We start from the raw sequence: 27,931 nt of genomic DNA on the forward strand, positions 1-27,931 counted from the left end.
AAAAACAGCTACCAGTATTTCTTTTTTTTCTCTCCTCCCGACAATCAGCTGTGCCGACGATCAGCTGTGCCGGGATCCCCCTCGCTATCTTACTGCTTTGCCCAGGAGGCTTCCCTGAGGCCCAGGAGGCAAAAAACCGGAGCGCGGGGGGTGCTGCTGCTGCTGCAAAAAAAGAAGCCACACCCAACCAGCCACACCCACCTGGCCACGCCCCCAGAACCAGTAGTAAAAATATTTGTATCCCACCCCTGCTCTTAAGGATTGGGATAGAATATGGTAGCAATATCTTGCTATTGTTTGTAACTGCTGAGCTCTGATTCATTGATAAAATAATGTATCTAATAAATAACATTGTGTTATATCCCTTATGACTGCATGATGTCTATGCAACCTTTCAGTTCCTTTTCAGTGATCAGCAAGGTATCTGACCATCTGAATTGATGAATCAATACTGCTGACCACATGTTGAGAAAGAAGACTGAGTTGAACGGTTTACATTTCTGCCTTAAGAATTACTAACTTACCTCTGAATTGAGGCAGCATTGGACATTTTCAGTTAATAGATTTCAGGACACGTTGTATTTTTTAATCAGAAAATATAGATGGTTAGTTGCAGTTTGGCTGAAAATCACAAGAATATTATTTGTTAATTAAGATTGACCTGTATTAATTTCTGCTGTATCATCTGGAGGTAGAAAATTACTTTTTGTGAGGGCAGGGCATGTCTTCCTTAACTCTGTTCTTGGGCTCTTAGGTTTAGACAAAGCAGTAATGGAGAATCACCTATCTTTAGAGCACTATTATAATAACATATGCCATTGGCTCTTTTTATGCTTCTGCAGCAAACATTGCCTAAACTATATTATCTGTTACACCTTGATTATTGTCTTGCTACTGATTATTACTATGTTTCTATTTTTAGTCAATGCTTTTAGCTACAGCAGGTGGTCAGAAACAGGAACTTCAACATACTGTGACTTCTGCAGGGTTAGTAGATGATCAGCTTTAATAGCTTCTTCTTATGCTACCATAATAAAATGTAAAAAGGAGACTGCTACAGTGATGAGATAAAATTTGAGAACCCTTTAGAATTATCCATAATCCTGCAGTACCATGACCTACAATGTGATCAGAGCTTTATCTAAGTTCTATTAATAGATAAAGAGATTCTGGTTAAACAAACAACATGCAATTGTGTCATGTCTTTATTGAACCCATTACCAGGCTACTGAGATCCAACTCAACCTAAAGCAGGATTTTCACTGCATTGTTTAGTAAGATTTACTGAAAAAGCAAATGATAAAGTTCCAGACATCCCAGTGTCTAGAACAGGGGTGGGCAAACTTTTTAGCTGGGGGGCCACATTGACTTTTAAAATTTGACAGATGGACCAGCACAAGATTTTTTGGGAATTGCCCCTCCCACCCTTCTTCTCCTCCTTCCCCTCCCCTCGGAGGCCCCCTGAGTCAGGAGTTGCTATCGCTGGCGCAGCTCCGCGCGGCTCCAGTCCCGCGTTGCCTTGGGAAGGGAACGGCAAAAAGGAAGAGCCGCGGTGGTGCTTTGCAACGGCAGCAGTGGCACCGGGGGCTCAGGCTCAGCGGCTCCTGGTTTTGCCTTTCCCTTCCCAAGGCAACGCAGGACTGGAGCTGCGCGGAGCTGCGCCTGCGGTAGCAACTCCTGACAGCCCCAGCCGGACACCTGAGCGGAGCCCGGGCGGAGGGAAAGCAGTGGGCGTTCCCTGGGCGGCGATCTCGGCCCCACCACCAGGGAAGCGGCTGCCCAGCTCCGTGTTGTGTGTGCGATTTTATGGAGCGTGGCGCGGGGTCTCTTTTGGCCGGCCCCAATTTTTTTTTCAGAGGCGGGCCGTATTAAAATGACCAATGGGCCGGATGTGGCCCGCGGGCTGTAGTTTGCCCACCCCTGGTCTAGAATGCTTTCACTTTAGAACCCAGTTTATTTTTCAGTTTATCAGCAGACAGGTTTTCTCAACTTTTTCTTTTGTTCTTCTTAAGAACCAATGAGATGATTGTTTTCTTCTCAGAGAACTGAATATGTTTATCTGAACTGTTTATCTTTGTTTTCAAAACTATATTCTTAATCTTCATAGGCTTTGCAGAAATGAATGAATCTGCTAGTTACTTTTGCATTATCTATATTGGGGTTCATAAGGGCTTTGCATCAAGGAGGAAACAATTAGTTCACATTCCAGTTTGCCCAGGACTATATGAATGATCCATCAGGCTTGTGGAATAATGCTTTGCCCGCAACTGAGCTGAAAGTGGGGGGTGGTGTTTGTTTGTTTGTATTAATGAAAAATGTCATTGCAGTAAGTGGGAAAGCAAGCTCCCACTCCAAATTCAGTTATAGTCAAATGTGAATTTCAGCAGAGTTGCTTCTATATTAGCAGCATCTTGTGATCTGCTTAGAGCCTTATCATATCGTGCTTATTTTTGCTTTGAGGGTTCTTTTCAGATGCTGTTTGTGGTTTGAACAGCTTTGTAGTTTTATGTCCTTGGCCGTTGAACCCTGTGTTTCGTGGTTAGAATTAGGTTATCTTGTTAAAATGCAGTATTTCATTCTGGCTAAATATGAGAAACCTACTATCCCAGTTTGAGACCTCAAGTTTTCAGTCTGTGGCCTCAATTAGATTAGAGAAATATTCTGCAGGATTGGGAGTATCATGTGGGACCCCCTTTGTTCTCTAAGGATCTAGACAGGTCGCAGTCCCTGAGGAAATGGTGGATTTTGGATTATACCAGCAAACATTCCATAGGAAAATGTTAAGTTACTTGTCTGTAACTTGAACTTTAAATGAGTATAGGATACGCAACAGATAGTTCATGTTTTGGAGTCTGTTTTTAATAAAAGATTGTATGATGTCAAACAAGGAATCAATGTAAGTATAACAGTGAGTTGAAGCAATTCTATAAAGAGAAATACCATCAGCCAAAATACCATCAAACTCAACAGGTATACAAAATACCACTGTTTCTAAAGGAGAAGCTAGCAGTTATCAAGTAAAGTTTCCATACAGGTAGTCCTTGACTTACAAGCATTTGTTTAGTGATGCTCAAAGTTACAACAGCACTGAAAAAAAGTGACTTATGAGTGACATGAATTCTCACACTTATGACCAATACAGTAGCCCCACAGTCACGTGATCAGACTTTGGGTGCTTGGCAACTTCTGACAGGCAAAATCAATGGGGGAAGCCAGATTTGCTTAATAATAAAATACGTGTGTATATAAAATAATAGATACTTAAAACCATGATAAATATTAAAAACATTAAAATCTATAAAAGCTATTCTTGTCCCTTGGCTCCTGTAAAAGACTAAGGTTTCCATCTTTTCTTAGCAATAGGTGTGTCTTCTGACTCTTGTCTGCAACTTGTCATGCTCTGGTTCATTTTCAAAGCTTGGTTCTTGTCATTCAAAGTGCAGAAAATCTGCTTTACACAAATGTATTATAGGGAAGGGAAATAAAACTTTAATGAACCTCATTTTTTAGAGTTGGGTGTTTTTTTCCTTTTTACTTTGTTCCAAAGTGCACTCAGTGTTTCTAGTCAGGGTTTTTTTTCTTTCTTTTTTACATAGCACAATGTGACATTGTTTTGAATCTCGATAAGCTGTTCTTGTAGGTTAGTAGTGCTCGAAATGTCATCAACCATATCTTCAGTGTCAAGAACAAATGGGCTGTATACTCTTTATGTCAGACAATTCAGCATTTTCAAAAGCATGTTTTATATTGGGGGGAAAAAGCAGTTTTATTTTCCTTTGTTTTCTTAGTCCATATTTTCTGCTTTCCTTTCAAAGTGGTCACTTTCTCTGTTACAGTAGACCAATCACTGCTTATGATCTTGTATTGAAATATTCAATTTACTGAGTTCCATAAGCTGTATGACTGAAAAGTATTTTTTTTTTCATTATCTACATACTGTAAATATATATACTCAAAGTGTTATTTGACAGTGGTAACTATTCCATTTCTCCAACATGCCTTTGGGATAATCCACACATATGGATTGATTCTGCCTTTCTGCCCAGAGCCTGAGTCATCAATCTTTGCCACGCCTCTTCCTGTCAGGACAGGAAGCCGCCTAGCCCCAGTCATGACTTAGTCTTGGCCCTATAGAGATGTGGCAAAGGTTGGCTCTAACGATTTCTACAGAAAGCTGCAGTTTAAGTGTGGATTCTCCCAAAAGTTTGCAAACTCCCTAAAAAGAAACAAAACATCGCTAACAGGCAGCAATTGGGTCTTCTGCCTGCTCCATTTTTTCGCAGCCCCCTGAACTACCAATTGGCCCAACAGCCCAGGCAGACAAGGAGGAGCCCTAAAACGATCCCCCACCCCCGGGGGGATGCTGAAGCCACGATTGCCCCCAGGGCAACATTGTGCACCCAGGCTTAACCAGGTAGCTCCAGAGCAGCCACTTTCGCTTTTGTGCTTAACCGTTGATTTTTAGGGCTGGCGGTGGCCATTTTGACCATGTGGCGAATTGTGCAGGCTATCCAGGAGACTGGTAGGGCCGCCACTGCCACAGCCCAGGAAAGGCTTCCAGGGCTTGAATTCCCATCCAGGCAAGAGGATTGGAGGATCAAGAAAGCTCTCCTCCTAGCAAGGCAGCATGGAGCCCACGAGTGCAAAACGATCCAAGCAGAATCCCAGGAAGGCCAGATTTACAAGTAAAGAGGCTGCTAACAAGATAAAGGCAAAGGCTCTTTATTCTAGAAAGCCCACAAGAGCAAAAGAAAAAAGGGAAAAAGCATTGGGAAAGCAATTCTCCAGGGCTCAGAAGCAAGCAGAGAGTATTCCTTCTCCCCCCAGCCAGAGCCTGGCAGTTCCTTCCCTCAGCAGCCATTAGCACAGGAATTGCCTGCAGCTTCCAGGCCTTGGTCACCAGAAGGAGATAGGGAGCAAGGATTTATCCCATCTGCTGAGGAAATCCAAACCCAAAACTTTCTTTTTGATTGCATGATTCCTAGCCCTGCAGATTTACAGGTCAGGGACAGGGCTGGAATACCACTTTTACTCCAACTGCAGCAGGGATGCGCTTAGCAGATAGATTGGCCCCAGAATCATCAGAGGACTTTAAGGCCCCTATTGCTCAGGCCATTTTTCACAGTGTAGCCTCCACCCTGAAGGGGAGGAAACTTTCATCTTTCCCAAGATCTGATCCTCAGCCATTTCAGCCAGTGCAATACCAGGCCTTCATGGGATTCCCTAGACACCAGAGGGACACTTCTCCAGCCCACGCTATCAGAAGCAGGGCATCTGGGATGGAGGAGGAAGTTCAGGGAGAGCAGGGGTTCTCAGAAGATGAGGACCTGTCACCTGATCCAACCCCATTCATGAGGCTGTTTAAATCTCCCCTCCACAAGGCTAGGACCACTGTCCAAATTGATCCTCCACTCACTATACCACCCAACTGTTTCACCTGATACTCAGGCCCAACAGCAGTTTTTTTTTCTGAACCCACAGTTCTCCAACAGGAGATTCCTTGTCACAATTATTTCTGGATGTAGTTCAGAGACAAGGGGTACAGCCAGGATCCTTCCCCACCTCAGGGGGTAATGATCTTTTTTTTTTCATTATGGCTCCTCTCCTTACTGAGTCACTTCAACTTCTGGATGAACCGTTGGCGTTCTTGATCTCTCCCTCTGCGCTATTGGGTGACATAGCAGAGGCCCTTAAGGCAGAGGATAAGAAGGCAGAATAAAATTTCCGCAGGACACACCAGGCCAACGCTTGCATGGTCAAAGCAGCTGCGGCCACCTCCTTTTTCACTAGGACATCCCTTCTCTGGCTCCGCCAATTACAGGCTAGGATTCCCTGAGGAAATCAGAATGCATCAGGACATCAACATATTGGTGGCGGCCACTGAATTTGCAGCAGACTCCTTCCTGCATGCAGCCCGATTTTCCTCCAGGGCTCTGGCCTCCACCATTACCTTGTTGTTTGCTGTGGCTAAGACAGTGGCAAGCAGATGCTAGAACCAAATGGAAAGTGGCCTCAGCTCCCTACATGCGTTCTTCCTTATTTGGAGAGGCCTTAAATCCCTTCCTAGTCGAGAACAAAGATAAGAGGAAGGTATTCTCCTCTCTTAAGAGGAGGGCTGATAGGAGGGCTTCTTCCAAGATCCGCAGGCAGCCGTTTCGTACTTCAGATTCAGGTCAGGAATTCTCGCAATTCCAAAGATCCTACCAGCCCAGATCAGATTGACCCACTGATAGATCAGGATTTCAAGATAGAAACAAAGAGCAGTTTTAACCTAAATGGCCCTTTCATGGCACAGGAGGTCGGTCGTCCCTACCGTTGATCCAAATGACTGCCGGACCCTTCCCCTCATCGATGGCTGGCTGGCCCTATTTGCAGACTGATGAGAAACCATCACATCTGATTCCTGGGTCCTGAAAACAGTGTGATTTGATCTCACCCTGGATTTTCTGTCCATTCCTCCAAGGACTTTTACCTGTTGCCCAACCTCCAAGACCGCTTAAGGAAAGAGCTTATGGACACAGTGGTCCAGCATCTGTTGGACATCCAGGCCATCAAGCCAGTACCGGAGGTCAAGAGGGGGCATGGGTTTTACTCCATTCTATTCGTAGTTCCCAAGTCCTCTGGGGATGGGGTGGAGAGTGATCCTGGATCTCAAAAAGCTCAACACTCATTTAGAGTACAAGAGATCTCTGCAGTCAATCTTGGAAGGCATCGGGGGTGGGGGGGCGATCTAACGTCCATCAGTCTGACGGAGGCTTACCTCCACATTCCTATCTATCTCTCCCATCAGGGGTTTCTCAGGTTCTGTTATGCAGGGGACCATTATCAATACAAGGCCCTACCATTTGGATTGTCATCAGCCCCCAGAACCTTTGCAAAAGTGCTGGCAGCACTGGCCGTGCGCCTCAGAACAATCCCAGTGCATGTCCAATATTGTCTGGATGACATCCTTGTCCAGTCCAGTTCCAGCCAACAAGCCAGGCCAGACCTGAATTACACAATCCGGGTTCTATAGGACCATGGATTTTCCATCAATTTTCAGAAAAGGCAGCTAATACCATTCACCCACCTCCTTCATTTGGGCACGGTGATAGATACCATTCTATGCGAGGTCTATTTATCCTAGGAGCGTCAGGACAGCATCAAGTCCTTGGTCACTCAGATCACAGCGGAGCGAGCAGCTAGCGGTGCTTTCCCAACTTCTGGGGAAATTAATCTTGTGCATAGCCATAGTACCATGGGCCCGATTGCACACCAGACCTCTCCAATGGTTCCTTCTACCATTCCAGAGAGCAGGTACCAGCACCTCCAACATCAGGGTCCTACTACAGTTGGATGTTCTCAGATCCCTCAAATGGTGAGTTTTCCCAGCGATCACCAAGCGGGTCTCTATTCAAGGAACCCAATCGCATAATAGTCACTTCAGATGCGAGCCTGTTAGGATGGGGGACCCATCTACAGTCCCAGCTTGTACAGGGACAATGGTCCTCAGCAGACCTTCAACACAACATAAACTGGTTAGAACTGAGAGCCATTCACTTGGCTCTCAGACACTTTCAAAGCACAGTGATTGTTCAACACGTACTGATCCTAACGGACAATGTAGCAGCCAAAGCACATGTCAATTGCCAGGGAGGGGCCTACTCCAGATCCCTCATGTCCGAAACAGAGCAACTAGGAATCAGGGCAGAAGCTCACCTATTATCAATCAAGGCAGAGCACATATTGGGCATGGCAAATGTACAGGCAGATTACCTGAGCAGAACCAGGGTAGACAACATCTAGTGCCATCTCCACCCAGATCTGTTTCAGGAAATATCTCAGAAATTCAGTCATGCACTCCTTCTTCAAAATATCTGTTAATCTCAAACCACCAACAGTCCACAGATATCCTTCTTGGAACCTATCTACAGTGTTACAAGCTCTTACTTAGGCACTGTTTGAACCTCTTCAATCTGTAAGCCTGCGCTTCTCAAAGTTGCCTTCTTAGTGGCCATCACATCGGCCAGGCGCATATCGGAATTGGCAGTCTTTCAGTCAGGGAAGACCTCTGCACATTCCACAACAACAGGGTTGTCCTGTGGCTCAACTCCTCCTTCATCCCAAAGGTAAACTCTCGTTTCCACAGGGCTCAGGAAGTCATTCTACCTGACTTTTGCTCCGCTCCATCGCATGACAGAGAACACAGATGGCACAAATTGGATTTTCAGGGGGCTCTTTGCAGATGCATCAAATATACATCAACATATCGCAAAACTGAAGCCCTGTTCGTTTCGTTTCAGCCATCTTCTATGACCTAGGCTCTTCCAGCACATGGACGGGTAACAGCCCACTTGACCAGAAGTGCAGCTACCATAGCTGCCTGGGCAACGCAAGCCTCACTTGAGGACATTTGTGGGGCGGCGACGTGGTCCTCCCCATCTCCATTCGTAAGGCACTACAGACTGGACACATACTCCTCAGCAGAGGTGGCCTTCAGTAGAAGAGTGCTACAGCGAGTGCATACAGATGGGAGTGCACAGGACCAGACTTCTTCCTGCCCATAGGGACTGCCAGCTTTGGTATGTCCCATATGTCTGGATTATCCCAAAGGCATGTTGGAGAATAGGCATTGGCTTACCTGAACGCAGTTTCGCAACATGTTTTGGGATAATCCACTCCCTCCTGGTCCTGTGTCCAGGTGGGAGGCAGAGCCAACGCCATAAAAGAAGATCATCAGGTGGCTACGCCTTTGTCATGACTGGGGCTAGGGGGCTTCCTGCTCCAACAGGAAGAGGCGTGGCAAAGATTGATGACTCAGTCTCTGGGCAGAAAGGCTGAATCAACCCATATGTGTGGATTATCCCAAAGCATGCTGAGAAACTGCATTCAAGTGTAAGCCAATGCCTATTCCTTGCTGAATTCATTCCAAGAATTTATATTCATCATGGTTGTAAACCATGGGAGATTTAAAAATTTTGTTTCGCAGTTTGCCAGGCAATGTAAGAACAAGAGCATCCTGTGCAGAATATATAGTTTTATCTATATAGTCTAGATTGTCAACTCACTGTCATTTAAGTTATTTTTTAAAAGCTCTGTTTTTGCCATCAAAGTTCTGTGTTCAGCTTCAAGGTGCCTTTTTAGATCTTTCTAGTTTAGTTATTCATTACTTAGTACTTCACCCCAGATTTCACACTATGGCTTGACAATTCCATGATCAATAAGAAATGTGAAACTTGTCTAAAAAGATTCACTTTGTACTGTTACTTTACCATATTTTGAGGTTATATAAGTCCAAATTGGTTTTTAAAAAGTTAGTGCTATATTCACAACTTAGATTACTCACCTTTTCTGCTTTTTTTACACACAGCAACCAGAGATTTCATACAACACACCCATCGTATCACATAATGACTTAAGTGTACAGCAAGACATAATAATTAAGTGTACAGGGAAACAAACCTATTTATATTGCAGTACAGAATTTTTAGTCAAGGCCACTGTGAGTCAATAAGAAGGGAAGGCCTATAAATGCTGAAAATTTGGAGTTTGCGGAAGAAGAGATGACTCTCAAAGGTAGCAGAAAGGTTGTGTATACTCAAATTCACCTCTTTTTGTTGAAAAACTATGTAGTGCTATTGAGTCAGCTTTCAGCTCATCATGAACCCTGTGCAGAAGGAACTTTCAGTTTATCAACAGGTCTGTGGTGTTCCACCCTAAAAGGCTTAGGAACTCACTTTAAATTCTTGACTCACAAGTGAAAAACCACTGAATTAGACCTAGCAAATCAGATATAAGAGTTGGACATAGTTTTCCAGTATGCCGCCTACTCTTTGGAACATCATTCCTTCTGAGGTTAAAATGTCCCTGTTGTTTTTTTCCTAAGACCTTAAAAGCTTGGAGCCCTCAGCATGGGATAGAGCCCAGCTCTTGGTTGTATGGATAACAGGTTAGATCATGCCTAGCGCTATGTCTTTTTAATGTTATTTTGTTACATATTTTGTGTTTTTATTTGTTTTATTGGAAGTTTTATATATATATTCGTAGATTCGTAGATTTTCATGGGTACAGGTATGCAGGTCTTCGCATGTTCAGGTCTTTTCCCGTGTAAGATTGAGAGTATCTTGGTGACGTTTCGACGAGGTCCCACTCGCCATCTTCAGGCTGATGCTTTCAGCTCCGTGCTTGAGCAAAGCGTGATCTGAGCTGCCGTCTCTCTATGAATATTGGTGGGAACATTGGATGTGTTGTCATTTCTTGATTGGTTGATGGAGTTGATGTTTGCAGATTGGCTGGCTTTTTCGTAAGAACATGTGTGGCTGAGGTATTGGATGTGTGTCTATCAGCCTCCTGTGTTGTCACGACCTGGGTAATGGGCTGTGTGATGACCATCTGAGTTCTGTTGTTTTGACATCCTGGATCTTGTGCTGTAATCTCCTGGGTTGTAATGACCTGGGTCATGGGCTGTGTGATGACCTTCTGAGTTCTATTGTGACATCCTGGGTCTTGTGCTGTAATCTCCTGGGTCGTTGGCCGTGTTGTAACATCCTGAGGTTTTTGTGGTGTAACCTTGTGGAGTTCCGTGATATGATATCCTAAGCTGGTGGCTGTGATGTGATGTTCCGGGTTTTGGTTTGGCTCTGAGTTGGAGGCCTGGCTATGTGTTCAATGGCATGTGTCCGTTTGCTTGGTTTGGGGGTCAGGGTATGTGGCAGCTGGTGATGCAGCCATGGTCTGGTTTCTGGACAGTGGTTGCCTTATGTCTATGGGGTGGGTTTGGGTTTGAGTCTGGTGAGGGAGATTGGTGGTGGCGTCATGTGTTGTTTTGGGTCCGGTGTTGGTTTTCGTGGCTGGGACTTGTTTGTTGATAAGGGCTAGTTTCCAGATGTCTGGTAGGTGGGAGGTATCATCCCATTTATTCATGTTATGGGGGCGTTTCTCTATTTCGATGGCTTCCCTGGAGAAGTTATTTGGCCCCATGGAAAAGAAAACGTAAACAATTTCCTAACACACCTAAACAGCACACACCCCAAAATCAAATTCACCATGGAAATGGAAACAAATAAAAAACTACAATTCCTAGATGTACTAATCTACAAAAAAACAGATGGCACACTAGGACACACCATATACCAGAAGAAAACACACACCAACCGCTACCTCAACACCCAATCCCACCACCACCCAGCACAGATAAACTCCATGGTCAAAACACTAATCGCCAGAACCAAACGCCTGGCAGACAAGACACACATAAAGACTGAACTATGCACCCTGACTAAAGTACTGACAGCCAACGGCTTCCACAAAAGCAAAATCACAGGCCTGATCCACAAAAACACAGAGACATAAGGGAGACCTAGAAAATGAACAGACCTATGGAACAGCTGTCCTGCCCTACATAAGAAGTACTACACACAAAATCAGTAAGATACTACACAGGCATCACATTAAGACTGCCTTCAAAATAGACAGAAAAATAGCAGCCATCCTAAGAAACCCCAAAGATAAAATTGACCTGGAAAACCAAGGCATAAAACCCCTGTGCATCATGCCCTGCTACAAAGCTGAATACCATACATACATACATACATACATACACATATATTTACATATATGCATGTATACATACATACATACACACACACACACATATATATATTTGTTTTCTTAAGTTTTCGCGGGTACTTACATGTATGTTATTCAGCTTTGTTCGGGTATTTTCCCACGTCATTATAGTTGTGCTTTTAACGTTGTAGCAACGTTTCGGCAGAATCTCATCTGCCATCATCAGGCTTCTGTATTGTGTTCGTCTGTGAGTCAGACTTTTACAGTTGTTTCAGTTTTAAATTAGGGGCTAGCCTACTGCTGTGCCAGAATGGTTTTTTCTTCATCCTGATTGGTTGGGAGTCTTGCTCTGTGTTTATTGGTCTTGGAGTTTGCTGTGTTCTGATTGATTGGTGTTTCTAATATCTTCTGTCTGTTTTGTGGCTTTTTTGTGTCTTGATTGGCTGGCAACATTGTGTTCCTGTATTGGAGGCTTTTAGTGCAGCTTGGCTCCGAGTAAATGGACGGCTATCATTTGTTAGGAAGCTAGGTTTCATCTGGGTGCCTGGTTGGGGTGTGTTTGAGCTGGAGGTATCAGGGGGGATCTGTTTGTGCACAGGTGTTTGCATGGCTTGTGGTGTGGAGATTTTTTTGTTTGTGAGTGCAGGCTTCCAAATAATTGACAGTCTGGTGGAATCATCTCTTCTATTCATGCTTTCAGGTCTTTTTTCAATCTCTATGGCTTCTCTGATAATTCTGTGGCTGGGGTTTTCTATAGTGGCTAGGGTTTTGGTGCCATTGAAGTTGATATGTATACACACACACACACACACACACACACACACACACACACACACACATCCATCCATCCCCCACCTCCTTTCCAGCTTATAGTTGTAACATAAAACATAATGTTCTTTATAGAGCTAAAATATTCTGAAGTAATTGTTTGTTGAATGTGTAAGTGCTTCATCAATTATGTAAGTCCATCTATTAAAATCCAGAAGAAAGGATGGTCCTATGTTCTGACTGGAAAGGCTATTATATTCAGTTGTGTGCCATTATCACCCTGTTAGCATGGTATATCAATTTCTAGTGGCTTAGGAGTAGACAGGATGAGTTACAGAGACTTCACTCATTGTTGTGCAGACATATAAAATAATTTTACCCTTTCTTATGAGATAAGAAAATAAAGTAGGGAGGCTTCAAGAATTAGTGCAAGGATTCAAGCTGAAAGATTCAGTTTGGAAATATGAGTACTGGAAACTTGTTTAAAAGTTTGGAAACAAATTTTTCAAATCATTTTGATAGTTTGCTTCAAAAATGATTCGATTTGTGTACTGCATTTTTTAATAGTACTGAAGATGCTCCTGCTTCCTTCCCTTTTTTTTTCAATTTGAAGGAAGTGTATGGGTGACAGTTGCTATTACATATAAAAAATAGTTTGATCAGAGGACATATCTATAAAAAAGTGGAAACTGGTAGAATATCTGCTTCAAAGCCAGATGGTAATATTTGAATATTTGGACAAGAACTGCTTACTTTACTTATTGTCTACCAGTGATGGTGGCGTTGAAAATAACCATGGCGAATCATTTTGTCTTTATGATGGCTTTCTTCAAACAGCTGAATGGAGATGCAAACAGCTGCACTATAGCAGATTCCATAGTGTTGTTGGTAATTTATGAATTTAGCCTGAATAGAAGATTAAGCACCATTCCAGTTCAGCTGCCTTAAAGTCTCTGCACATGAGATAAAATTATTTGTCCTGAGGGGCTGTCTAGAAACTTTGTAGGGTCTACTGTTCCACTAGAATATAAACAGTGAATATTAGTGAATCTATCAGAGTTCTAGAAGGCTCCGGAAAAGTAGTATGTGAAAGAACTGACCTATTGTCCAGCATATGAAACTGAAATATATGCTATCAAAAGCTAATGCTCAGCTATGACAAAAGTTTTATTGTAAAAGGCTTAAATTGTTATCCATTTTTAGTGTGCTACAGTAGTTTAGATTAAATTAAATTCATCGAATTTGTATGTCACCTAACACCCAGTGACTCTGGATCTAAATGTAGCTTATCCTGCCATTCTTGCTAAAAAAAAATCCCAAAGTCATCACTGCCACAACAATAATGTGATCATGCATTCCTAAGGTAGACTTATTTCTAGTTCCAAAGTGCTCACATCCCAGTTTAGGAGGTAGGAACACCAGCTATTTTTATGAAACCTGAGAATTGATGGGAATGCTAATGAAATTAATTTATGAAACAAATTTGGGAAACAAATTAATAGATTGTTAGTTAAATAAAATAGCTTATGGTGGGAATTTGGGAATTTAGACAGTTATAGCAATGTGTGTTTAAGGGAATATTGGTGGTATGTCTTATTGCAGTGCCATTATAGCACTAGAAAACCTCTACTAAACATTTGTAGTTAAAGGCACTATTCTTGTGTATGTGTACGTGAGAGTATGTGTGTGTTTATTATGTATTATATATACACAAATACACAGATTCTTTGACTACAAATGATACTTTGCATGATGTAATACCATTGCTAAATGGAATAACTATATTTTATTTGTCTTTTACAACAGGTGTTCTGTTTCTTTCATTATTCAAAAACTTTAAAGTGTATTCTAATTACAACATATTACATAAATCAGAAGCCAGATTTAATTTGGTTTAATTTTATATTTTTCCCCAGGAAATTATTACCTATATAACCCTTTAAAAAAATCATAGCATTTCCCCCGCAAGCATGGGGTCTCATGGAATTTCTTTGAGATATTCATCATCTAGGTTAATCTTAATTAACATTTCATATACAGGTAGACAGGGGATATCTCCAGAACATAAATGATATCCAATTCAAATTGTTCCTGCGAAAACGAAACTTTTTTTTAATCAAGTTTAAATCTTTCAAAAATTCTATAATAATTAAACCAATCACAAACAAATCTTTCATTTACTAATTCTTTTGTTTTTTTTATCTTAAATCACTCTTCAAACATCTTCAAATGTCAAATATCTCTTATTATGTATTAAGTAATGAATATTTCGTACCAAGTGATGATCTATTGGTTGCAACAAGAATTGACCGATACATTTGTTGCCTGAGCCTAACCATCATCGGCTGAGAAATAGTGAGTGGCTAGAATAGAATACAATAGAATACAATAGAATACAATAGAATACAATAGAATGAAAAAACTGTTCTTGTGTCTAGTTCTGGTGTGCAGTGTGCTCTATAGTGTCATTTTGAGGGAAGGAGTTGAAACAGTTTATGTCTGGGATATGAGGGATCTGTAAATATTTTCACAGCCCTCTTTTTGACTTGTGCAGTATACAGGTCCTCAATTGAAGGCAGGTTGGTAGTAATTGTTTTTTTTTCTGCAATCCTAATTATCCTCTGAAGTCTGTCCCTGTCCTGTTGGGTTGCAGAACCAAAACAGTTAATTATAGAGGTGCAGGTGATAGACTCAGTAATTCCTCTGTAGAACTGTATCAGCAGCCCCTTGGGTAGTTTGAGCTTTCTGAATTGGCGCAGAAAGAACATTCTTTGTTGTGCTTTTTTAGTGACTTTTTGATGTTAGGTGTCCATTTTTGGTCATGTGATATAATAGAATCTAGAAATTTGAAGATCTCTACTGTTGATACTGTGTTGTCTAGTATTGTAAGAAGTGGTAGTATGGGTGGGTTTAAAGTCATTCAATTGGCTTTTATACTTAAGGCAGGAATAGAACGCACTGTCTCTTGGTTTCTAGTCTGGTGTGTTAACCACTAAGACTAACTGGTTCTCAAATTATTGTAATCACTTTTGTTTATGGTCAACATTTGCAAGTGAATGGTTTTAGATTAGGGATTTATTGGATTCCCTAGGATTTTTTTCACTATTTCTAGATGTAGCAGTTTGTGTGTGAAATGTTTCTGTGACTATATTGATGAGAGTATGTGTAGAAGCATCATGCAAATAGGATGAATTGCTTTTTAAGTGTCGTGTAGTCATTATTCATTTCTGCCTTGGAAAGTACTCATGAGCAGCATGCGCATGGAGGAAATATGACACAAGAAGGAAAGGCTGGCATAACTGAATAAGGGTGGGAAGAAACATGCTGGTGTATCTTTAAAGATAAGTGTATTTGCGTATGCTGACTAAAATTCCTTAGTTAGGAAGTTTGTTTGTTTACCAGGCTTTTTACGACATGTTTTCAAAACTGTTCTCTGAAGGCAACATACTAATTAAGACAATAAAACAAAAAATGAATGCAAAGAGTAGCATAATTGGAAGGAAAGTTGAATACTCAGAAACAAATATGCCTTACAAAACCCATACAAAAAATAATTGGGAGCTAACAAGCAGAATATTCTTTATGTATGTCAGTATGCTGCATTTATCTCTTGGTGGGTTTGAGCAAATTTTTTTTTACTTGTAACCCTCTATTAGAATTACCTGCTTGCATAGTGTGAATGCTTTTGATAAACTCTGCATTGTTTGTGCTTATGGCATGAAGGCCAAAATATACTAAACGGTTGAAACCCTTATTTATATTTTTGCTATCTTATTAAATAAGATAATTAGATAATCAAAACCATGATGAATGAGTAAGGTCAATATCTGTGGTCCATCTGGTGGCAATCAGCTTATGGAAGATTATGATTTGAAATTTAAGACGAATAAAAGATACATAACATGAATTAACAAATGAAATGAAAACAAGTAAAAGATACATTGTGTGTTTCTGAAATCAAGAAAAGAAAGGAAAAATACAATATCTGTAGGTCTGCAAAGTTTTTCCATGCATAACACAGGGAAGTGAAATAAGGGTATAATTATGAATGAAAAGGCTAAAAGGCTTGTTAGATAATAAAAATTGAAATCACATGATTTATAATAAAAGCATAGGAAAAGAAGAATCTATTGGTTGCCACTAAATGCATGTTATATTCCAAGGAAAGGTGATAATGGAAAAACAAAGATGCATTTTAGGAAAATGTATTAAATGATCTGAATTAATATGATATATGGGAAAAAGTTGTTCTATTAGATGATATGAGGAATAAATAAACTAGAAATCAAGAATTTTTGACCACTTAGGAAGTTTCTGCCTAGAAAAAGAACTGTTTCAAACACATAGTTTAAGACTATCAATATTTTGTACATGGTGTTGTTTTTTTCTTCTTCTTTGAGTGCTTTTTACCATACGATTTCAATCAAGAGTCATTTCAGGTTCCCAGATAAATGAAGCTCTTTTGTCCCTCTGCTGTGGCTCTCTGTTGGATGATCCCACCACTGGCTGGCCCTGCCCCTCACCCTCCCGTCCCACTCACTCCTCGCCTGCTGAGAAGAGAAGGGAAACAGCAGCAGATGGAGACTTGCTCCATATTCCAGAGTGGGAGCGAAGCGCCTCTCTACTTGCCTCTTTTTCCAGCCCTTGTTGGTGCTGTGCGAACCTTGTACTAAGTTTAAGTGTGCTGCCCGAGGTGCTATAAGAGCAGCAAGCAGCCATGGAGGCGGCAAGAGGAATAAGGGGGACACACTACTTTCTCTCTGCCCCAAGACACTGGCTGGGCCAGCTGTGGCTAATGCCGCTGCTCTCGCTGCCTCCATGGCTGCTCCTTGGTCTTGCAGTGCCTCGTGCAGCGCATTTAAACTTAGCGCGCTTCATAATGGGGGAGACTGTGTCCCCTCCTCCTCCTCCTGGAGCCTGTTGAGGTAATTCCCCATTAGGAGAATGAGCGCATACAGGGAGACGTAGTGAGAGAAGTGTTTTGAATAATACACACACAGCACACAGATACACTGTACAGTTAATGTTGGTTTTTACTTTCAATAAAGGTTTAAGCAAAGTTCAAAACAAGCAGTCCAAAGTCATTCACAGGTAAATCAGTCAGTTTTCAGTCCAAGGATAATCCAATAACAAAGTCCAGTGTCAAAAACAGTTCAGTATCAGACTTACATCAAATCCAAGAATAGCAGTCAATACAGGAACAGCAAAACTCTCCAACAGAAGGAAAAAGGCTCACTCACACTCTCTTCTGAAACTAAGACTAAACAACCCAGGTTTCTTTCTCCATCTTATGGCCGTTTGAGAAACCACACCCAATTACATTTTTGCATTTTCTTAAAGATACAGTTTTAAAATGTATATCCTGGTTTGTATATTTTTAACCCAAATACCTGTTGGGTGACTTACATTCCTAACGGAGCCCATTACGACATGGAGCATTGGCTGTAGGTGGCCCAGCCAGTGTCTTGGAGCAGAGAAAAGTCACTCATCTCCCCAGCAGCTATTCTGACCTACACTTCCCAAGATCATGAAACAGACTCCTTGTCCCGATAAAACCCCTTTTATTTAGATTTAAGGAAATTCCTCTCCAACAGAGTCCTGGCAAACAGACTTTCATGAGATTTCACAACTACTGACCTTTATCAGGCTTGGAGAGTAGCCAGGCTGATACCTTCCAAACACCACGCTGTAACAGCAATTACTTGGCAAGAATCTTCACCCTAATGAAATTGGACTAATTGTCTCCTGCAAACACCACTCCCCTTTCAGTCCTTTTTATTCCGTATGGGAGGGGCTATTCACCATCTACCATCTATTCGCCTTTACTCCCGAGTCGACCCTTGTTCCTTAACTGTTCCCTTCTCCTGGCAGCGTTACACCTGCACACACTGGGAACAGGCTCCAGCTGTTCTTCTGCCCCACTGATCTCCGACTCCAAAGGCAGCTGATAGCTGTCAGACAGCCCTGGCCTCATCTCTGCCTCCTATGCAGAGCACTCATCAGAGCCTTCCCCAGACTCCAGGACTGGCCCATGTTCCTCCCCAACCTCCTTACTGTCCAAGTCTGCTGCCAGCTCTGCTGGCGGGCCACAACAACAGCCAGCACCAGCAAGTGTCAGAAAAAGGCAAGTCGAGCACTTTACTCCTGGAATAAGGAATAAATCTTCATCTGCTGTCGTTGCCCTTCTGAGGGCAGGTGAAAAGTGAGTAGTGGAAGGGGAGGGCAAAGGCAGGGGCAGCCAGTGGTGTGATCATCCAACACGGAGCCACAGGAGAGGGCCCAAAGAGTCGCATGTGGCTCTAGAGCTGCACATTGCTGACCCCCAATTTAGAAGAAGCATGATCAAAAGTAATGAATGAGAATAAAACATTTAGAAGGAAAGGTTAATCCAGTATGAAAATGTTATAAAAGATACATTAATCTCCCAACAAAATGCAAAGAAAATGTATAGAGGGAAAGAGCAGGTGAAAGTAACTGCTTGCAACAGATTGAAAAGGCTTATGCTGCAGAATGCCAGGGATATCTGTATAGCAACATAATGGGAAACACGAAAAAGAATGCTTAATAAAACAATGAAGTAAATGAAGATGTGGATGGAAATGTTTGTTGATTTTCAAAAAGTGACTGATAAAGTAAGTAGCCCTGAATTATAGACTGATTTGCATGAATCTGGAGTGGAAGATTGGTTAAAATTAATAATAAATGGATATTTAGGGAACATTGAGCATGGAGTAAAACAAGTTTGTATGAAATCCCCTTGGCTACTGAAACCGGTCCCTTGTGCCCAAAAGGTTGGGGGCTGCTGCTGTAGAGCAGGGGTCCCCAACCACCGGGCCGCAGACCGCTACCGGTCCGTGGATCATTTGGTACCGGGCCGCAAAGAAAATCAAAATAAAATAAAAATGGCAGCTTTCTTCGCCTTCGGTGAATGCTGCTGGGATCAGGGATCAAGGACACAAATGAAAGAAGGGGAGGGAGGAAGCAACCAAAGCCTGTCCTGCTCTCTGGCTCAGCGGCTTTGGTTTCCTCCCGCCTCATTCCTCTTTCAGTCACTCTCGCTCCTCCACCAGCCCAGGAAGAAACTGCTTCAAAGAAGCCGGCAGGATGGCTTTTCCTGTCGGCGCAGCTCCTCCGAAGCGCCCGTTCACCCCCACCCCGCCGCCCACGGTTCAATCCAGTGCTCCGTTCTGCCTGCCTGCCTTCGTTTCTGGTTGTTTCGGAGCAGCTTTGGCTGAGAATAATAACTATTCGCCTCTTTTACTCGGCCGAAGCTGCTCCGAAACAACCAGAAACGAAGGCAGGCAGGCAGAACGGGGCACTGGATTGAACCGCGGGCAGCGGGGTGGGGGTGAACGGGCGCTTTGGAGGAGCTGCGCCGACAGGAAAAGCCACCCTGCCAGCTTCTTTGAAGCAGTTTCTTCCTGGGCTGGTGGAGGAGCGAGAGAGCGACTGAGAGAGGAACGAGGCAGACACCTGAGGGATAAGGCTGAGGGAGGGAGGGCTGAGAGGCGGGGCTTCTCAGCCATCCTGCAGGGACTTGTCCTGAGCCTCCCTGAACTTGGTGGTTTGCTGGCAGATGTTTTATTACCCGACTAGGTAACAACATCAGATGTTATCTAGTCAGGTAATGAAGCGTCTGCAAGCAAACCACCAAACTTGGAGTCCTCCCCCTCCCCCCTCCTTGAAAAAGTCTCTCCCCCCCACCCACCCCGCCGGTCCTTGAAAAAGTGTTTCTGCGTGAAACTGGTCCCTGGTACAAAAAAGGTTGGGGACCACTGCTGTAGAGCACCATGAAGTGAGTATATAAGTCTAAGTGTTTTTTCTAGTACTAGTGCTATGTTCCATTTTGGTGTGCCAATTTGTGAGTCAAATATTTTATATCAAATATTGCTTCTATGTCATATCAAGAGCAGCCTAATATATAAGAAAACATAATAAATCAGCATTGAACAAATAATGCAAAGATTTTCATTCTCTATGTACTGTATATCCAATACAGGCTGACCTAATAATAACACTAGTTATTTTTGCAGTCATTTTTCCTATGTAGGCAAGAGGAGTTTGAGAGAAGAAGGTAGCACATGACCCTGAGTTTTGTCTTTCCATACAAACGTCCAGGAATAAAATAATAGTTAAAATTTGTTTGCCTTGCTGTACCTACAAATTATCAATACGTTTGTATTATGTGGTAGAATCCAAATGCTTGGATACACATACAACCCCAACACTCAAAAAGGTAGTAATAGCCACCTCCTCTGAATTGAACTAGCCTTCTAAACAAAGTTTGTAGTTTTTCGCATGTCTATAGTGTATTATATTGTCCTATATAGAGTTGAGATATTTTAACTAATAAACAAATTAAGTGGTGAGTTGTGCTGTATTCAATGTAGGTTCAAGATGAAATGAATCTATATCACAAATTACATTTTTTTAAAAAACTTAACCTATAAAAATGCAGAATATTAACAAGATATATAGCATTTGATAAGAAGCCAAATGCATTATTTTCCATCATGGTACACATTTCCATTAAAACTTAAACATTAATATTTAATAAATAATCAGACTATTGTAATAGAAAGTCTAATATCTGTATGTGATTTTCAGTTATTAATCCTTTCCATTATATTTGAATTGAAAATTAGTTCAATTCTGAACTAAAATGTCCAAGTTTCAATTTAATAAAGAAACATATTAAGAAAGGAAAGCATAGCATTTGCTTATTTTTAAAACATTTTTTAGTTTCTTTAATTATTTTAGAAATCATAAATCCTATACAGTTTAAAGTAGTGATTCTTGTTGTTTTTAATCTTGTAGCACACTTCTGCTGATGGATATTCTGAATCTCATATCCAACCTACAAAATCAAGTAGTCGACAGAATATACCCCGTTGCAGAAACTCAATCACCTCTGTAAATGAAGAGCATCCTCACATTGGGAACTATCGCTTATTAAAAACAATAGGAAAAGGAAATTTTGCTAAAGTGAAGCTGGCTAGACATGTTCTTACAGGTAGAGAGGTAAGTTTTTTTAGGCTAGGCTTGATAACTATTATTTTATTTGCAAAATGTGTGTCCAATATTTTCATTGTTCAAAATGAAATCCAGCATATAAAGGTGTTTTGTTTTGTTTTTGGCTGTCTGTAGTTTACATACTTGAACTTTGTTCTTGAGGTGTGGCAGCTTTGTTAGTACCATAAGACATATAACGCCAGCAGCTCTGTGGGCAGATTTTGGTCTATCACTATATTTTTGTAAAACAGTGTATATAAAATTTTAAAGTACAGTGTGGGTGGAAGAGAAAGTATTCTCTTCTTGGCTTACTTATCCCTCTTTTTTCTGATGAGATTTTTAAATTCTAAATTAAAATAAACAATTCTTACATACTGTAAAAAGTTTAACTGGTTGAAGAAGTTATTTTTTGCCTTTTCATCCTTAGGTTGCTGTCAAAATTATAGATAAAACCCAGTTAAATCCTACCAGTCTACAAAAGGTAATGTTTCTGTCATAATACATTAGCATTTTGGATTCAAGAGCCCAACCTCTTATTTTTCTTTCTTTCTTTCTTTTGTTTCTTTGCTCATACAAGATAACTGAAAAACACTGAGAATAGTAGTCTGCTTGAGTTGCTTGTAGTTTACGTTGAGAATGACAGCTACAGTACATCCTGATTTAATATGGGAATAGGTAATAATAACTAGTTGACTTACTGTAGAAGAAGGAGAAGGCAGTGCTGGAGGAGGGAAGTCAAAAGAGGACTCAGCCTAGAATTACTATGTGTCCACAAACACTCCAGTTCCCCTGGAGTTCCATTAACACTTATCTAGCCCCAGTTTACTACTGACTTTTACTTAATTAGAGTCTTGGTTTGAACAATAAATCCTCTGACCTGGAATTTAATACTTGATACTCACCTTCTAAAACTGAACTATTTTGGAGAATTCTTTGTGCTTCTATTGAGTAACTTAACAGGCTGAGCTGATGGTCAAGACATAACTTCAACCTTGTGAGTTGGGTTGGACTGAGCGAATGTAACTGGCCCTAGCTGACTTTTATGGCTAAGGCTGGACTGGAACTCACAGTCTCATACTTTCTAGCCTGGTGCCTAGACCAAAGTGGTTCTCTGATTTTTTAAAAATATAATAAGATATTATTTCAAAAGTGTTTAATGGCATGCTTGCTAAGGTGCATTTGACAAGAAATATAAATGAAAGTTATGCTTTGCTGATGTAGGCTGTGAGTAATATGTGAGAAAAATGTTGATCTGGTGTACAACTTCTCTTAAAATTAAAATACTTCCTTTAAAAATGCAGTTATTATCAGAAATATTATCTTCTCATCCTAGCATTTAGCTAGGCCACTATTCAGTTGGAAGTGAGCTATCAAATCCAAACATAACCATGGCAGGTACTTCTCAAAATGTGGCTTGAAATAGCTTCTGGCTAGTGAGCTGCTATATTGTGCACTGCAACCATTTGGATACACTTGTTTGACAATTTTTGTGAGCAGGTCTGCTATGTCTGGTGATCTTATGAAGAGCAATACAATTTTCATGTTAATTTAGTTTATTTATTTGTCATCTCACAAATCCCTTGCTTTATCTAAATTAACATTTTATTAAACTAGCATAAATAAATGCTTTACCTGGTCCTTGAACTGGTTGAGAGAATATCAGTTTACTTTAAAAAAAAACCTTAAAAAATCAATGTTTCAATTGTTTATTGACACCAAACTGTTTCCATGTTAATTTATGTTTGCACAATATCTGTCTTGCTTTGTTGATTTGATATACTGCTGCTATACTGTTGTATTGAAATGCTTCTGCAAGAGATGATAATTTTGTATAGCCTAAAAAAAGTATTTCTTCGGATCGTTCTCGTGATTTTCTTATTATTGTGTTTTTCATATGAATGGCCAATCTGAAAAACTGATAAGATCAGTTCCTGTTAAACCTCAGATAGTAGCTGAATGTGGAAAGAAATTTTAGAAAGTCATGTACATTTATATTATAACTCAGGCCTGAAAGGATATTGGCAATAAAGCTAAGAGACCATTGAAATCAATTTGAAAAGTTAGAGATCATTAAAGGTAAATCCAATTGATTGCACTGAGAATAATACAACTCATTTAAGAACTTATCCTTTACTTGTATAGATAGATATACAGCTATTGCAGTAGCATGCTAAGTTTTAAAGCAAACTCCTAAATATATATTCTTTTAATATTTATATAATGTATTAAAGTTGTATAAAAATTATTCAGATACATGGGTTTTTTTAACAGTTGTTTCGAGAAGTACGAATAATGAAAATACTGAATCATCCGAATATAGGTAGGAATCTTAGATTTTTCTTCTACATTCAATTTATTTTTTATAAATTATATTGAACTTTGGAAAACCTTTGAAACAAAATAGTTAATACTTTGTTTTGTGAACATCATTATACACAGTTTCTAGATTTTTAATACATATTGCTTTTGGTTTTTAAAGAATTCATGCTTTCCCATATAAAGCAAACAATAATTCTTCTGAAAAATAATTATTCAATTGTAAGTATATAGTAATATGGATGCAGATTGTTTCATTTATTTCTGCACAGGCAGCAAATTTTCTAATTGGTTTTCCAGCTTTGCCATGGCAGAATCATAGTCTAAAAATCCAGTTTTGGAATTCCCTTACATAATCAACCTTTTATGTCATTACATAGTAAAATCTATTCTAGATTATTTCCTTGAAAGAAACTCTACTTTAAAACAAAAAACAGGCACTTTTGTTATATGTATTTGATTCAAATGCTTTTTGCCTTCAAAAATGTCTTCTTGCCAATGTAGTTGGCAAAGTCTTAATATCCAGCATACCAATTTAGAAACAGATAAAGTCTAAAAACCTGGCCCTAGTCTATGCTCTGCCCCTTTTGGCCTTGAAAATTTCTCTCTGCTTAGCAATGAAAAGAAACTGATTACAGTACTGTAATTCAAATTCTCATTGTGAAAACATCTTTAATCAGGATTGTAATTCTGGGCTGATTAGCATCGTAGTTAAAATAAGGCAGTAAGCTGTGTATCAGGAATTCCTGTTTCAAATTTTGCTGCTGTGAATTCACTAGCAATTTTAGGAAGCCATTTTCTCAGATTCAGTTTTCCTCACCCAGCATGGCAAAGATAATACATTCCTATAGTTCATCTTCTGGGATTGCTACAAGGATTACAATGAAATAATGCATGCAATGTGCTATGAATCTTTATAAGCACTATATGCTATTATTTATTATTAATTTATGAAAATGTGATAATAGTTTTATCAAAATAGACTTTAAAGATTTAGTGAAAATTGGTACCACTTCATAATGAAAGTGTGTAACTTTCCCTTTCTGGTTTAGTTTCTCCCATCTTTAAAGACCTACTATGTGATGACAATTCTTCTGGCTGGTGAGGGGTAGAACAATATTGTTGGAGAGACAAGTTATTGTTTCTGAATTGACCAGAGGGCTTGTTTCATACAAGGTACACACATTGTTGCATAGAGAATACGGACTTGCAGCTCCTGCTTTCATCAGAATAAGCAGGTTTCCAGGATGCTAAAATCTTGTCAACTTAAACTCTTCCATCTTCATAGACATGTTGCTAATATATTCTAGGGCATTGTCCTTTTGGTTCTTAACGGTTCTGCTGCCTCCTTTGGGAAATTCTTGTCTTCTTCAGGGGAATCAAAACAGGCACTATTCTAATCCAATCTAATTCTAAGAGAATAGTGAATGGTTTTGATTTCAAGAGCCACATATGTAGAACCAAACTATGATTTCAGCATGCATTTCTTCATATATGTGATGTAGATGAGATACATCAATTTAGAAATGAAGTATTTAGTTTTGTTTTCAAATATTCTTGGTTGCTTATGGTTAGTCAATTTATTACCATTTTATCTTTCAGTTAAACTATTTGAAGTTATTGAAACAGAGAAAACATTATATTTAATAATGGAGTATGCTAGTGGAGGTAAGTTAATGTTCTGTTCTACTTCTAATGTGTGGAATATGTAATGCAGATGTTAGAAAGTGGGGTGGAGAATTGTGAAAAAAATGTTGAATTTATTTCCACCTCATGGGAACCATAGTTGAGCTGGAAGTTAGGATTAGCTGGAAGTTACTATTTTTTTGGCTATTGTTGATGGAGGTTGATTTATGCTTTGTTTCTCTGAAAAACACAAGCTGAGCTACAACCTAGTTTTCAATAGATAATGTAATGAATCCCATTTCAGACTTTAACTGAGGCCTCCTCTGATATCAGATTTTCACAAAAAACTTCATTCCTACTGATATTTAGTTTATGAAGGGGAAGAATACTTCTTACCTTTACCCTTAATTATGATACTAAAATATAATCTGAATACTAATTTTATTTTAATATAGGAAGCAGACACATAGTTTTCTCTATGAATTAATATAAAATGAAAAAAATATTATGTTTTAAAGATAATTTAATTATTTGTAAAATTTCATAAATACAGAAGATATATTTCAGACATTAGTATTATACAGTGTAATAATATTAAATTTATTTTAGGAGAAGTATTTGACTACTTGGTTGCACATGGAAGAATGAAAGAGAAAGAGGCCCGTGCAAAATTTAGGCAGGTATGAACTAAATAAAAACATATATATACTTCCAAATAAAATTAAGTTTGGTTCTTAGTTCTCAAATGGAATTTCAGATAGTAAAACTAATTTTTTTTTTTTTAACAAAATAGAAATTTTGGATCAGCTATCTTTAAAGTAAATATAAATGTGTTGCAGATTTCTTTTTTTTTTTTTAATAAAGTTTTATTTGGGTTTTCATACATACAAAATACAAGTAAAACATCTTTTTTGAAAATAGCATGGTCCCGGGTTGAACTTCTTTATACAGACACAAAACTCAATTTCATGCTCCTTTTTGTATTCTATTCCATATCTTATACTATTCTACATTTTCTATATAGTTTTTCCCCTCTTTTAATTTTCTCAATTTTATTTTGATTATTGCATCTCAATTCAAATCATTATATTTATACTTTTGCCTGTTCTGTTTCAATTTCATATTGTCTGTTCTCATTAAACAAATTTTCTCCTGTAGTTACTAATTGGAGAATGACACCTTTATATCTTTTAATTACATCCATTGAACTCTTATTTAAACTTCAATATATACCTTAAGGTTATGACCTTCAATATATAATACATAATACATAACTTCCAATCGAATTCTGCTTGGCACATTCTTATAATACACCCTATATTCTTAAAAAAAGGTTTATAAATATACGTAATTATAAACCCTCATTCCATTCCAATTCAGTTCTATCATTAATAATCATTAAAATCTTAACATCTTTAACACTTCTTTTCAATTAAATATCATACTTCCTTAAAGAGACATATAATCTCCATAATTAATTTTTCCCTTATTTCTCTTCACATATGTTTTGTAAAACATTGAATATTCATTTTGTTACATTTATTTATTGACAAGCATTCCACTGAATTATGATAGCTTTTATCAAACATTTTAATCATTTTAATCATACATCGTTTCATATTTTCTAAAATTATTTTTGTTTCTAATATAACAATACTATCTTATGTACCTTTGCAGAATCCCTTTTTCCATTAAATTTTCACCCATTATCTCTAAATAGGCGCTGTTTCTCTATATTTTGTTTCTGTCCTTTATAACTTCTTTTCCTTTCTTTCTTCCCTCTCTTCTTCTCCCTCCCCTTTTTAATCACCTTGTCTCTCTACTTCTAATTCTCTCTTCTGCATTTCCCTCTTCTGTTGCTTTCTGATTTTATACTTATTTTTCACTCTATTTTTGGGGGGTTGTTTTTCCCAATTGTTTTTCCCAATTTTCCATTCTCTTTCCCCTCTTTCTTTTTTCCCCCCACCTAAAATTACTTGTTCATTAAAGATGGCTTCTTCTTTGTCGCAATCTTCTTGTTCTGCAGGCATTTCTTGTTGTTTCTCATAATTCCAAATCTCCATTTCTAAAAACTGAAATACGAAGCCAAAAGAACCTCTCCCTTCTTGTGCATCTTCTTTTGTACTTTTTAAGTTCCATTTTCAGTTCTTCTAAAAGTGGAGCCATTTTAAACAGTTTTAAACAACCACCTGATTGATTTTAGTCAATACAATAACCAAAAATCCAGAAATCATCAAGTAATCCAAATAGTCCCAAATTATTTCTTCTTATTTCTTTTTCTACTTTCTCTTCCTGGAGTTTTTGTTGTGATATTTCAGTTAAAATGTATCTTTTAGAAGTCTTGTTGAAATTTTGCTGTAAATTCTTTTTAATTCCAGGCAGTCTCCTCCCTTCCAGATTTTGCCCTTTTATTCTTTTTCTCTCCTGTTTTCAAAAGCTTTTGATTATCTAGAAATCTTTATTATCCCTTTGACTTTTTATTTTCAGCATTAAATGCCTATTAATGTCAAAGTGGATTTTTTCCAATTTCTTGCTTAAGTCTCTTAGCTGTCAGTATAGGAAAAGGAGAAAAAAAAACCCAAATCTTTTCCCTTTTCTCTCCTTCGCAGCTTAAAAATCTTCTTAGGGAACAATGTTATAGGTTTTTTTTAATAGTTTCAAT

General features: G+C 39.3%; 1 protein-coding gene across 9 annotated transcripts in view; it reads left to right on the forward strand.

Annotated features, from left to right (window-relative positions):
• MARK1 (microtubule affinity regulating kinase 1) overlaps positions 1 to 27,931 on the forward strand; it is a 58,740-nt gene that overhangs the window by 5,999 nt on the left and 24,810 nt on the right. For 7 of the 9 annotated variants that reach the window (XM_026695732.2, XM_026695733.2, XM_087933735.1 and 4 more), the window contains exons 2-6: positions 21,133 to 21,336; positions 21,755 to 21,808; positions 23,599 to 23,647; positions 25,246 to 25,311; positions 25,879 to 25,949. In XM_026695732.2, coding sequence (XP_026551517.1) covers positions 21,133 to 21,336; positions 21,755 to 21,808; positions 23,599 to 23,647; positions 25,246 to 25,311; positions 25,879 to 25,949 — 444 coding nt within the window. Of the gene's footprint in view, positions 1 to 21,132; positions 21,337 to 21,754; positions 21,809 to 23,598; positions 23,648 to 24,695; positions 24,820 to 25,245; positions 25,312 to 25,878; positions 25,950 to 27,931 lie in introns of those variants that run through there. The other 2 variants (XM_087933760.1, XM_087933755.1) reach the window with 2 other exon arrangements.

This window comes from Pseudonaja textilis, chromosome 1, assembly GCF_049901715.1.
Source record: "Pseudonaja textilis isolate UNSWEBS1 chromosome 1, rPseTex1.2, whole genome shotgun sequence".
Classification (NCBI taxonomy): Eukaryota; Metazoa; Chordata; class Lepidosauria; order Squamata; family Elapidae; genus Pseudonaja; species Pseudonaja textilis.